The sequence below is a fragment of the Taudactylus pleione genome, unplaced genomic scaffold (assembly GCF_031769625.1).
Source record: "Taudactylus pleione unplaced genomic scaffold, aTauple2 ptg000113l, whole genome shotgun sequence".
NCBI lineage: Eukaryota > Metazoa > Chordata > Amphibia > Anura > Myobatrachidae > Taudactylus > Taudactylus pleione.
The window spans coordinates 15,048,784-15,062,676 of NW_028284515.1; the positions used below are offsets into that span (position 1 = coordinate 15,048,784).

Sequence of the window (13,893 nt, forward strand, 5' to 3'; positions counted from 1 at the left end):
CCGTCTCCCTCTGGTGAGAATGTGATTCTTGTATGTGTCCAGATCTTTGTTCTCTCTCTTCCTTCTCCTCCTCCGGCCTATGGCTTGGTAACTAACTGAGGTGCCTTGGCCCGGGGGCGGGGTATAGGAGGGGGACCTAGTGCATCCTGGGAGGCTGAAAGCTTAACTCTTTGGTGCCCTGCGACTGACGTCACACCTATACCCCAAGGTATCCTGTGGAACCCTATGGACTTCGTAGAAATAGAGATAACAAGGGTAAGTTCTTACCATATCTCATATTTTTTCCCACCCGCGAAACACTGGCAGGCTGTTTTAGCAGGGGCAAGACACATTCTGCCCTTTTGAAATCGGGCAGGGCGCGGTGCCCCGCTAAAACAGTCTAGTGGGAACGCTACTGTATGAACTAGCTTAAGCAACGTCATCAATCTGTCATTACACTACAACTCCCAGCATGCTTTGCCAATAACTGGATCACTACACAATTTACCTATATTTGCTATACATTCATATTTGCTGCTTAATGATGGGTAAAGTTTGCTCCTGGTGTTCCTTATTTTACTTTTTGGAGATAGAAAATGTCTTTAATAACTAAAATATAACTACCATAGAGAAATGGCTGTAGAGTGCCACAGTGGTTCCCAAACTCTGCCCTTAAGGCAACCCTTGCAGTCCAGGTTTTAAGGATATCAATGCTTGAGCACATGAAGTTTAAATCAAATTCACTGGCGTAGTAAATAAGCTACCTGTACTTAAGCATGGATATCTGTAGTTGGGCAACCACTGGAGGAACACATACCTTTTAAATTAGCAAATCTAGTGTAACCTTATACTAAATATTATGGTAGCGTAATCTGCTAATTTAGAAGCATGTTATATAAGTCTGTGTTGATGTCTGTTCCTATAATCTTTAAAATAAAAAAAATAAAAATTCAAATGATTTTTTAATTATAAATGAATGTGCCAAGTAGCTGTAGTTTCATCTGGGGCTTAATTACTGATACTGACTGTGCCTAGCTAGTTACATCAGACGTCACTGCTCTCATGAGATTCAGCTCTGAGACTATGTAAGAATCTTTTACCTGCTTGGAAGATGTGGGTGGCAATCCTGTTTATAAGGGTCACATATGAAATACACAGATTCTGTGGTTGACTGACTTCAAGCGGTATAAGTGAGAGCTTTTAGAAGTGGAGATGTTGCCCATAGCAACCAATCAGATTCTAGCTATCATCTTCTAGAAAGTGCTAGTTAAATGTTAAGTAGAAACTGGTTGCTGTGGGCAACATCTCCACTTCTAAAAGCTCTCGCTTTAGTAAATATACCCCCAAGTCTCCATTTCAAATGGTTTTAATCAGCCACAGAACCTGTGTAATTCATATGTGGCCCTGATTAAAGGGATGTGGCAGGAGGCAACGGAAGCCACCTTTTTATCCCCCCTCCATGAAACTATTTGCTCTATGGTGGGTTTGGGTCAAGTGAACACTGTTTTTGTGACCTACACATAGTGAACATTTGTGGCTATTTAAACAGTAAAGTTATAGGTGTAATGATACTTGACTGCATACATAGACCATGAGGGGATCCATTCAGGATGGTGGCGGACGGGATTCCGGACGTCTGTATAACGTTGCCAGAATGCCACCGCTGGCATCCCAAAGGTATCAAGATACTGACGTCAGCATCCCAAAGGTAAGTATGCGGGTTACGGTTAGCGTTAGGCCGGGGACAAGGGGGTTAGGTTTAGGGATGTGTTGGGGTGGGGTGGGTTAGGGTTAGGCAGCGATGGGGGAGGGGTTAGGGTTAGGCATCATCGGGGGGGAGGTTAGTGTGACGCACCGCCCGGGGAGGGTTAGGTTTAGGGTCGGGAAAGGGGGGTTAGGAACCATCGGGGGGAGGTTAGGGTGACGCACTGCCCGGGGAGGGTTAGGTTTAGGATCGGGAAAGGGGGGTCAGGGTTAGGCACCATCGGGGGGGTGGTTAGGGTGATGCACCACCGGGGGAGGATTAGGGTTAGGGGGGGAGAGGAGGAGGGTTAGGCTGCTTACTGGCCCCTGTCGGGATTTGCAACATCTGGTTGTAGCTGTTGGACTTCTGACCACGGGCATCCCGTCCGCCGGTAAATCATACAGATTTCACCATGAGCATACACATCAGCTGTGTGTTTAAAAACTTTATGCAAAAGAGATGCATTCAGTTATTTTCTTTGGTCATAGTCAGCGGCTGTAACTTCACAACATCAACCACAAGGGAAATGGCACAGATACATGATTTATATTAATGAGGGACATTTATGAAAAACTTCACATACTAAAAGAAATAAGGCAACGGTTTCAAGAACACTCTAGCGATTAATTGTGGGTTTATCTTAGTTTGTGATTTGTGTGGTAAACTTTACTCATGTCAGATGGGAAAATACATAATACAGCTAAAATTGTTTTAGTACTTAAATTAAAGTCTTGTCTGCCCAAAAAAATTATCATAATGCTAGCAAATATAGCGCCATCTTGTGGTGTGTGGAAAAGGAGCACAACATGAAAGCCAGGTTTGAATGTAGCTGTGCTTTGTGTTTTTTTTTATTTGTTAGTAGTGTTTTTTTTTTATCTTTTACTACTTTAGACTTTCACGTGGTCTATAAAATGTAGGGGTAGATCTATTAGAACTGCAGGCTCTGTAGATCTTCACCTATTACTTTGTGATGATACTTATGAAAGTCCTCATCTGCTAAAGTGAAACGCATAATCCACCAGTTGATAAATTGGTCAGTACTGGCACAGTGCTGTTTAAAAGGAAGGTATGAGTGATATTCCTTCTCTTCCATATTCCAGTTGAGGAGCGCTGAATAATATTGGAGTGTATAGAAAGTGATGAGGAGATCGTCACTTTACATTTAATAACTGTCATGAGACAAGTTTTTTTTTTTTTTTCTTGGCTGGCCTGTTTTAACTTTATTTACCCATTTATCCGTCTTATTTTTCTCAAAGACTACCACCATTCTGATTCTGAATATTCCTACCTTTCTGGATTAACAAAATAGGAAAATTAAAGCCTCCTTTGATGATTTACACAGTAGCAGGGCTCCTTTAGACCAAATTTAGTTTCAACTTGGGTCAATAAGGCAGTATAGGGGTGGTTGGAATAGTTGGCATAGGGTGTTGACGCTCACAGACCTAAATTGGATTTGGTAACCTGGATTGATTGGAGCAAAGCATTTTATCCATCACAGTGATTTTACTCTCCTTGGTGGAAAACTTTAAAACCGCATTCCTCAGCAGATAAAAACTTCTACCCAGAAAAATGGTCTTCTGGAAGGTCTTCAGTATGTTGTTGACTGGTGGGTGTTGACATGATGGCATCTTGTAACATAAGGTGGAGTGCTTCTGCTCTAGTATGATTGAATCCTAGGCATTTCTTGGACCTTCTTTCTATCTGATCTGCCTGTTCCCTTCAAGAATTATGGTTTCACAGGTGTTAAATAAGCGAACTTGAGAGGACATTGGGGTGATCCAGGTAGCACTGATCTGGCCCAGAAGGTCTTGGTACATAGAATTTCCATACATAGAAGAAAGCTTTAGTGTGGCACCTGCCTCCAAGACCCGTTCTCTGAAGGCAGGACCTCATTTCTCATCGGCAGACTGTAATGCTGTTGCTCTGTTAAACCATGTTTCCTGAGAGGTTTTTCTAACAATGTGGTTGAGACCATGCTAAAAGCCTGCAATCCTGCTTTGGCCAAGCGTCATCACAGTGTCTATATCACCTGTTTCCTACCTCTTGTTTTTGCATGGACCAGTTGCTGCTGTATCTGAAGGATTATATGGGAGAGGGATTAAAACTCAGCTCTTTTTTTTTTTTTTTTAGAGATTGTTGGCTCTGTTTTCTTTAGTACAGACCTCTGCAGCCTCCATACATGTCCTCCAACTCTTTTGTATCTTTACCAGGTGCTGACCGCTTTGCAGCACCTTCCCTTAGAAGCAATGGATTCTCTGAAGTTGGCATTCCTTACCTGGGAAAAATGTTATCATGTTCACCATCTCCACAGCCAGGAGAGTTATAGAGCTGGGAGCTTTGTCTGTTTGGTGTTCATTCTTTCACCCTGCACCTGTCACAACCCGGACAGTTCATCTTTCCTGCCTGGGTTGTATCTCTGCTCTGGTGCTTCTAGCACACTTGGCTGATGCAACAAACTGCTGATATACAGACCAGAGTGTGATAGAAGCATCAGAGCAAAGAGCGACACCTGAGGCGGGAAAGAAGAACTGCACGGGTTGTGACAGGTGCAGGGTACTAGAATGAACACTAGTCTCCTTTCCTTATCTTCCATGAGAAAAGGCTGTTCTTAGGACTCTGCCTTCATTACAGCCAAATGTGGCCTGTAAGTTTCATCTAAATCAGGACTTTGTGAGCCTGGCCTTCAACTGAGATAAGTCTCCAGAAGAAGATGGCTCTCTTCATTGTCTAGACCTTCTTAAGGCATTGAGCATCTGTGTTCCCAGGACTTGCACTTGACCTGTTGGTTCTTTAAGATATCTTCAATAGAGTCTGGCCAGCTTCCAGTCAGACAATTGCCAGGTGGATTATGATGGCTGTGAGGTCCCATCTGTGCACTGATGTGACCTCTCATGTGATTTGTGTTTCGCCTCAGTTGGTCTTGTTCTTATTTGGAGTTATACCCACTGATGATCAGTCTCGGCGACCTACACCAGATCTGTGAACAACTGCTAATTGCCTGCTCATAGTGAACCATCTTGTTTATAATCTCCGGTCTCACGGATTGTTTGATACATCATAGACAAAATGAGACTGTCTTGTTGATGATTTGATATTTTCTCTATATATCGACATATTACCTTACTGGTTAAGATTTTTGACACAATTTTAACAAAGGAGACTGTCTCATTAACTAGATATAGGTTTTCCTATGGTGATACGTTGATACAGACTATGTTTTTCTACATGTTACTTGCACAGTGAGACAACTGAGATCTTAATATCTAGCACACACAGATCTTTACTACTGGATATGCATACAGCACACATTGATTCCAACCATCTAATCAGGCCCAGCAATCCCACTCTGTAAACGCATATTCATTAAAGTGGGTGGAGATATACTATTACAAACTTGCAGTACTTGCCACAATCATGCTTCCTTAATACCTTTTTAATACATTACATATTTCACATATACTTGATCAAGGTTTGTGAGTATAGTCGTATGTAATCTAATATGATGCTGATCTAATTTGGCACATTGGTGAATTGGTTGGGGGTGTATGTGAATCCATTACCACAACTTTTGTGCATTCACTTATCTCTGTTACTGTACTGTGTTGTGTTCTTGGAATCTCACGTGAACTGATCAGTACATTTTGATAAATCCTGTTTATTTTCTTGCATAGCCTCGTGCTGTAGCTGGATTTCGTGGAACCGTACGGTATGCTTCAGTCAACGCGCACAGGAACAGGGTGAGTATGAGTGTAGGCAACAATGGCATGGTTATTAGCTAGCATAATAATGGGAGATAAAATTGGGCCTAGCTGAGATATTGATTTTGTAACATGTATTCTAAACCATTGTAGCATTCAGTCATATGCAGGAAGACTTACAGTAAATGCTGCAGAACTAAGCAGAGTTTTGATTTGCTGGTTTGAAAGATCTGATGACAATAAATAGCAGCCCCCCATCCCACCCCTGCCCTCCTGTGGCTAATGATCCAAAGCTTACAGTTAGCCGCAGGAGGGAAATTTCACCAACTGTTTTTATTTTTTTGGCCAGCCAGTTAAGAATTTTTCAAAAGGTGATTTTAAATCACAAAAATAATGTGTAGCGAAGTTCAGTAAAACCTACTATAACTCTTACTGACCTTAACTTCTGTAACACCAACTTTTTGGGAGTGTAGTGTACTAAACCCAGCAAAGACATTGTGCTTTGTGACACCTGTGGGCTGATTCTGATTTGCAGGTAGCGGCTTAAGTGTCTGCGACTTAACGCAAATGTCTCTACAAACCAATCCCTGGTGTACGGCTGTGCGTCTGCAGGTGCAAGGACTGAGGCGCCCAATTTTAGCATCTTTAGACGCTCAAGTGCACCTACTCCTAAACTTTAGTAGATTTTGTTTAGTAATTACAAAGTATTGTTACTGGCACCATACTATTCAATACAATGCAAAATGCACTGCATTAGGAGACTTGACATTGATTAGTCATAGCTCCCATGTACACTTTATACCTGTGCAGGAGATGGGCCGACATGACGATCTGTGGTCCCTTTTCTACATGCTGGTTGAATTTGTGGTTGGGCAACTTCCATGGAGGAAGATAAAAGACAAGGTAAACGTCTTTACTTCTCAACTTATTTAATGTCCGAGTTGTCTACTATACTGATTTTGACAGTGATGACTTGGGAATGGGTTACAACCAGTCTGATTCTGTCCACTGTATAGCTGACTGCCTCCAAGCCCTTTGTCACTTCCCATTTCTCCTCAATCTCTTTTTTTTATATTTCTATTTAATTTGACAAGATTCAAATGGTAATATTAGCTGATGTCACACTCAGTGTTTTTGTAATGGCTATTTATGAGGCTTTATCGGACGGATGGAAACATGTTTTACTGGAATTGTTTCCTTGTATCATGGCAAAGACAGGTGTTTGATCCTTCTTGGGTGGGCACAGACTGGCTTGTAATCCTTTTGGTGTGGTGTCATGATCCAGTTTGTAATTTATCATTGAGGAGTAAAGGCTTTTGTATGATGGTCAAATGCCAGTATAATTGTTTTTGGGGACAATGCTGTTCCTTGAGGCTGCATAACATGTAATATCTATTCTGTAGATACAGTATTTGACAATAACATAGTTCCACCCCTAGACATATGGCTGTATGTGTTGTATATATGGTACTGTAAAATTGCTGACACCCCCCCCCCCTTTTGACCTTGGCTGCTAACGTTACTGTCAACATCTCTAATGGTGGGTACACACTGGGCGATATTACTGAGCGACTGCACGGTTACGACATCGTAATCGTGCAGTCGCTCAGTAATCGTGCACAAATCGTGCACTTTTATGTCGGAAACGACCAGCGATGCGCACTCCCGCTGGTCGTTTCCGACATTGTCCATCGCCTGAACATGCAGCACAATCTGACGACCTTGTCAGGTTGCTGCATGTTGGGGAATGGGGGAGAGAGCCCGGCGCTGAACGATATCGTTAATGATATCGTTCAGCGGCTGTGCTCAATGTCATGAACGACATTGAGCACAGCCTGCCGGGTACACACTACACGATATCGCTCAGGGAGCATATCGTGTAGTGTGTACGCACCTTTAGCCTGCTTGCTTTAACCACTGATTTTTTTTCTTACAGGAACAAGTTGGTTCCATTAAGGAACGATATGAACATCGGCTTATGTTAAAACATCTTCCCCCCGAGTTCCATGTATTCCTTGAGCACATCAGTGGCTTGGACTACTTCACAAAGCCAGATTATCCGGTATGCGGATTTTAAAAATTGGTGATAATGATTATATCAAATTTATTTGTTGTAACAAGAACCATCTTGGCAATCATGGCATATGGGGTATGAATTGTTTTGTTTTTTTCCACACACATCTAACTGTATGGTCTAAAGGGAATTAAACGTCCAAAAACTCTCATACAAAAATAAATAAATCTTGTACTCCCTATTAAACGCTCATCCTCCACCCATACTTTTTCTATATACTTATCTCTCAGAAGTCCCATGGAGTAGCGCTACACAAAACGCCTGGAAAATGGCCGACGTGCATGCGCAGTAGGAAATGGGTCCTGCCACATTTTTCCGGTGACATGCGCAGTAGATTCCAGGCACACTCAAGTTTGTCTAATGCTGCTGTCAGTTCGCTGACACCAGCCGGGGAGAGAGGAGGGAGCTGACACTGGGCCTGATTCAGAGACGGACACTAATGCAATCGCAGCAGCTGCGAATACATACGCAACGCAACAGCGAAAATATGCCAGTGTTGGCAAAGATCACCTAAGCATAAAGACGCCCACTGCTGCCTTCTTACCTGTGCGCGACAACGCATACCTGCATAAATATCGGTAACATTTGCCGCAGGTTTGGTAGCTCTTCTGACACACACAGCTGCGTATGCATTAGCAGTGGCTAATTTATGCACGCCCATGTAGCGGCGTTTAAACGGACGGGCACGCCTGCGTTTTTCTGACCACTCCCCATTACCACTCAAAAACGCTGACAACCTGTCAGTCACTGTGTGATGGGATCCACTGTGCGTCCGATCGCTGCGCACACAGCGATCGTACGCTGTGTACGCATGCACAATGGCAAATCGTTCGATCTGTGAGAAAAGTGCATTAGCGTCCATCTCCGAATCAGGCCCACTCTTAGGAAGTATTCAGTTAACCCCGACTTATCCCGAAATACTTTCACAGCCTCATCTAATCAGTTTCTGTAAACCACACAATTCCCTGCATTATTATAATGCATATTTGACACCTGAATCCATTAATAACACGAAGACACAACATTAGTAAATGTGATTTAATACAGCACAAAGTCGTAATGCTGAGTGAGCAAACTTAGCGATTAAATCCTTTTAAGATTGGAATATCCCAAATGCATAACTTTAACACTGGTCTTTTAACCCCTTCTCTATTATTTATGTAGGTGGACTATTTATGGTTTTTACTTTAACACGATAGTATTCAAAAATCCATTAAGCTAAACCAATGCAGAACAATGTATATTACGTTTAACACTGCATCCGAATCTAATTTGTATTCTGTTGCCAGTAACAATACAACAGCTGTAGTCTTCTAGTCCTCTCAACATTCTAGCTAACGCTTTACTTGTAATTAGATTTGGAAAAGATCAGATACAGAATGGCAGAGTTCCATAAAAGCTCCATAAAAGCTATACACAGTCTACTTTTATAATCTATAGTACTTATTTCCCTAATACAAGGATTATTTACCACCAACTACTGCCTGGTCGTACCCATCATCAGTTACAGCATCACTTCCTTGCTGTGTCTCCTCTTGTTTGAGGAGCAGCCTTGATGACAGGGTCACCCTGTTGAATACATGCAGCAGACTGAATTGTGATCGCTCTCTCCATTGTGTCGCCAATCACATGGTGTGTAGGTGGCCAAACACAATTCAGATCTGCTAGAACGCAAACTCTTATTGGGCTTCAAAACCATAGACCTGAAAAAGGCAGCAGAGACAAAGAGGGGACAGGTTATGTAGCTGCCAAACAGTTGCAGTAAAGTAAGTTATATTGAAGAAATTATACAGGTTAAGTCTCTCATATCCAAAATGCTTGGGACCAGAATAATTTTGGATTTGGGATTTTCCTGGATGGTTTCAGGGGAGCAGAAGGTGGCCACTGGGAGTGGAGAGGGGCTCAGGTCAGTCCAGATGCCTGGTCCGGCAGGTGCCACAGGAGGGGTCCAGCAGCAGGTGGAGGGGAACAGGCAGAGCTGCAGAGTCACCTGCGACCCAGTTACATGTTCAATATCTCGGATGATGTCTGGTCACGTCATGACGTCAGTTCACGTGTCACGACTGCCCACATACTACGGTGTTCGGAATATTTTGGTTTTTGGAATATACGGATATGGGAGACTCAACCTGTACTATTACGAAAAGTGGGCATAATCTTTAAGCCACTGGCAGGCAACCAGATCCACTTATGGGCCCATGTTGGACTGTTCTTCAACCAGGGCCGTAACTAGGCTGGTGCCACGTGCCACAGCACAGGGCACCGCAGGGCAGGGGGCGCTGTTTAAGCCTGTCAATTTTCTGTTTATAATGTAGCTTCCTCTTTTTTCATCCACGGCATCTTCTGGCCGCTCCTTATCTCCTCCCTGGCCACCTCCCCAAGCACTTTTCATTTAATCCCCTTTTATTTAACACACACATTTCAAAATTTCGGTGATCACTCATTGGACTTGCGTACCCTTTCATCATTATACGAGATAAATCAGATTTGTCATGCCCCTTTTCCAGGCACACAAGGGCGTCCGTGCTGCTTCTGGCCCAGGGCACCAAACAGTCTAGTTATGGCTGTGCCTTCAACCTTCAAACGGGTCGCACTTTTGCCTTTGTAAGTGACAACAATACATTTGATCCATACAGTTACATATCTTCTGGTATTTTAGACAAGTGTTACAAGTTATTATGTACAAATCTGGAAAGTGCTGGGGGCCACATGCGTTACTAGGGTGCCTGTCACTGCTTTAAATAAGTCTGGCGATATCTTTGCTATTTTGCCATTTAATATGCTGTATTTTTGTTTTCCCTGCAGCTTCTTTTATCAGTCTTTGACAACAGCATGAAGTCCTATGGGGTGGTGGAGAGCGATCCCTTTGACTGGGAGAAGAGTGGCATGGATGGCTCCTTAACGACTACAACCACATCGACTACCCCTCAGCTTCACACTCGCCTGACTCCGGCTGCTATTGGGTATAAGAGGGGACTAGTAGGCAGATGTTTAAAGATCCCACAACTGTTTTTGGGCCTTAAAACAAAAATACATTTCCTACAGGTTAACTAAGACTTTATCTGCTGTGCCTCTGTTTGAGTCCATTGTCTTTTTGTTCATCACACACACTTTCATATCCAGGGAGAGTGCAGGAGAGAGGCAGGGGTGTCATGTGACAGAGCTGGCCAATGCTGATTCTCTGCAGACACCAAAATCAATGAGTTTGTCTCTAAATAGAAGACAAAGGAGGTGGGCGCAATGTTGATTTCGGTTGTAAGCGGCAGATGGTTGTCTGTGCATGTGTCCAGGGGCGTAACTAGAACTTTGTGGGCCCCATAGCAAAGTCTTGACCACCCCCCCCCCCCCTGGAACCCCCTCATTGGCACCGAGAGGTTAAAAAAAAAACACATTTGCCCCCACAAGAAAAAACACATTAACCCCCACATGGAAAAAAAACATAGTACTGCAGGGCTATACTGCTCTGCACCTCCTTATACTGCTTCACATCCCTTTATACTTCTCTACACCGTTCTATACTCCTCTACTTCCCTCTATACTGTACTCACTGACCATCCTCACAGCACCACATACTGCCCCTTTCACAGTCACCTCACGGCACCCCTCATCACAGCACAACACCCCCTTCCCCCACAGCACAGAAAAGCCCTTTCCTCTCACAGCCCTCCTCACAGTCCACCCTCCTCACAGCACAGAAAACCCCTCTCCCTTCACAGCACTCCTCACAGTCCACCTCACAGCACAGAAAAACCTTCTCCCCTCACAGCACTCCTCACAGTCCACCTCACAGCACAGAAAAACTCTCTCCCCTCACAGCACTCTTCACAGTCCACCTCACCGCACAGAAAAAGCCTCTTCCCTCACAGCCCTCCTCACAGTCCTCCCTCATCACAGTCCACCTCACAGCACTCCTCACAGTCCTCCCTCATCACAGTCCACTTGACAGCACAGAAAAACCCTCTCCCCTCACAGCCCTCCTCACAGTCCTCCCTCATCACAGTCCACCTCACAGCACTCCTCACAGTCCTCCCTCATCATAGTCCACTTGACAGCACAGAAAAACCCTCTCCCCTCACAGCCCTCCTCGGTCCTCCCTCATCACAGTCCACCTCAGAGCACTCCTCAGTCCTCCCTCATCACAGTCCACCTCAGAGCACTCCTCAGTCCTCCCTCATCACAGTCCACCTCACAGCACTCCTCACAGTCCTCCCTCATCACAGTCCACCTCACAGCACTCCTCACAGTCCTCCCTCATCACAGTCTTCCCTCATCATAGTCCACTTGTCAGCACAGAAAAACCCTCTCCCCTCACAGCCCTCCTCAGTCCTCCCTCATCACAGTCCTCCTCACAGTCCTCCCTCATCACAGTCCACTTGACAGCACAGAAAAACCCTCTCCCCTCACAGCCCTCCTCACAGTCCTCCCTCATCACAGTCCACCTCACAGCACTCCTCACAGTCCTCTCTCATCACAGTCAACCTCACAGCACAGAAAAACCCTCTCCCATCACAGATTTACTCACAGCTGCCCTCGACACAGCACCTCACAGTACAGCCCTCCTCATCATAAGCCCCACACATCACAGCCCCCCTCAGTGCAGCTTCCCCCCCTCCCCTTCCCGAGTTTAGCACAGCCCCTCTCAACTCCCTGCCCGCAACAGCAAACTTACCTGTCAGCTCTGCACATTAGGGGACTGGCGGCAGCAGCAGGGAATTGGCAGCGGCAGCGCCATCCTTGTGGCTCCTGTACAGCGAGGGATTGGCAACGGCTCCGCCATTCTTAGTGTGGCTCCTGTACAGCAGGGGACTGGTGGCAGCAGCGAGGGATTGGCGATGGCAGCGCCAGTGTTCTAAGTGGCCAAGTACCCGGAGTAACGGGTGGGCTGACTTTGCTGACAGGTGACTCACGATGGACCAATCTATGCGTGACTGAGTGCAAGGAGAGCGGCGGGCCCTGGAGGCAGCCCGGGCCCCATAGCAGCCGCACCCCTTGCACCCACGATAGTTACGCCACTGCTTGTGTTATAGTCGCATTGCGCATGCGTCCTGATGGTAATCAATGAGGGACGTGGAACAAAATTGGACAAAGAGAGAGACAGAGAGACCATTCCAGTGGGTATTCCTGGGTGGTAACGGGGTGGGTGGGGCCTGACTAGAAGTGGGCGTGTTGCTATGGGTGTGGAATGTAATATCTAATGAATAGGGGGAAGTCCTAACCCTCACTAAAGGAAGATTTTGGTAATACCTGTAGGTCCCAAAAGAATCAGAGTTTTTAATGGTTGCAGATAAATGTGGAACAAGAGGATTGAAGGGATTGGAGTGCACGAGTAGGAACAGCAATGAAGTATCTTGGGGAAATATAAATTTGCACTGCAACTCAGGAATAATAAATTTTGATTGGAGAAGATCTTGATCAAATTTAGGGGTCAATCCTATTAACCCCGGGTTCGTGTGGTCATATGCCTCTGACCTCATGGATTTTTGTTCACAGTCGGGCCACATACAAAAATCTTCGGGGGGAGTTGCGATTCCATTGTCCGTGTTCTATGCAATTGCAACTCACCTGTCTCTCACCTAATTTGCTTGACCTAATAGAGAATAAAGGGGGAAAGGGTAATTGGCACTATAGAGCTAGTCTTAGTAATATTGACACCGAGATAGGAGTCTTTTTCCATTGGAAATCAAAGTTAAATATAAGAAGCTTTTTTAGAGAGTCTGGCAAGTGGAAAGACAGCGCTTCAGATTGTTGTTACTTTTACACTACCGTTCAAAAGTTTGGGGTCACTTAAATATCTTTTTAAAGAAAACCACATTTTTTTTCAATGAAGATAACATTAAATTAATCAGAAATACACTCTATACATTGTTAATGTGGTAAATGACTATACTAGCTGCAAACATCTGGTTTTGAAAGGAATATCTACATAGGTGTATAGAGGTCCATTTCCAGCGTTCTAATGGTACATTGTGTTTGCTAAGTGCTTTAGAAGACTAATGGATGATTAGAAAACCCTTGTGCAATTATGTTAGCACAGCTGAAAATGGGTTTGCCTGTTAGAGAAGCTATAAAACTAGCCTTCCTTTAAGCAGGTTGTGTCTGGAACATCTCATTTGTGGGTTTGATTATACTCTCCAAATGGCCAGAAAAAGAGAACTTTCATGTGAAACTCGACAACCTATTCTTGTTCTTAGAAATGAAGGCTATTCCATGCAAGAAGTTGCCAAGAGACTGAACATTTCCAACAATGGTGTGTACTACTCCGTTCAGAGAACAGCACAAACTGGCTCTAACCAGAGCAGAAAGAGAAGTCGGAGACCCCGGTGCACAAATGTGCAATAAGACAAGTACATTAGAGTCTCTAGTTTGAGAAATAGACGCCTCACAAGTCCTCAACTGTC

General features: G+C 44.4%; 1 protein-coding gene across 2 annotated transcripts in view; it reads left to right on the forward strand.

The window, feature by feature from the left end:
* The window catches only part of TTBK2 (tau tubulin kinase 2), a 112,990-nt gene that overhangs the window by 69,918 nt on the left and 29,179 nt on the right, over positions 1-13,893 (forward strand). For both annotated transcript variants that reach the window (XM_088471338.1, XM_088471339.1), the window contains exons 7-10: positions 5,395-5,460; positions 6,232-6,324; positions 7,358-7,483; positions 10,301-10,458. In XM_088471338.1, coding sequence (XP_088327464.1) covers positions 5,395-5,460; positions 6,232-6,324; positions 7,358-7,483; positions 10,301-10,458 — 443 coding nt within the window. The remainder of the gene's footprint in view (positions 1-5,394; positions 5,461-6,231; positions 6,325-7,357; positions 7,484-10,300; positions 10,459-13,893) is intronic.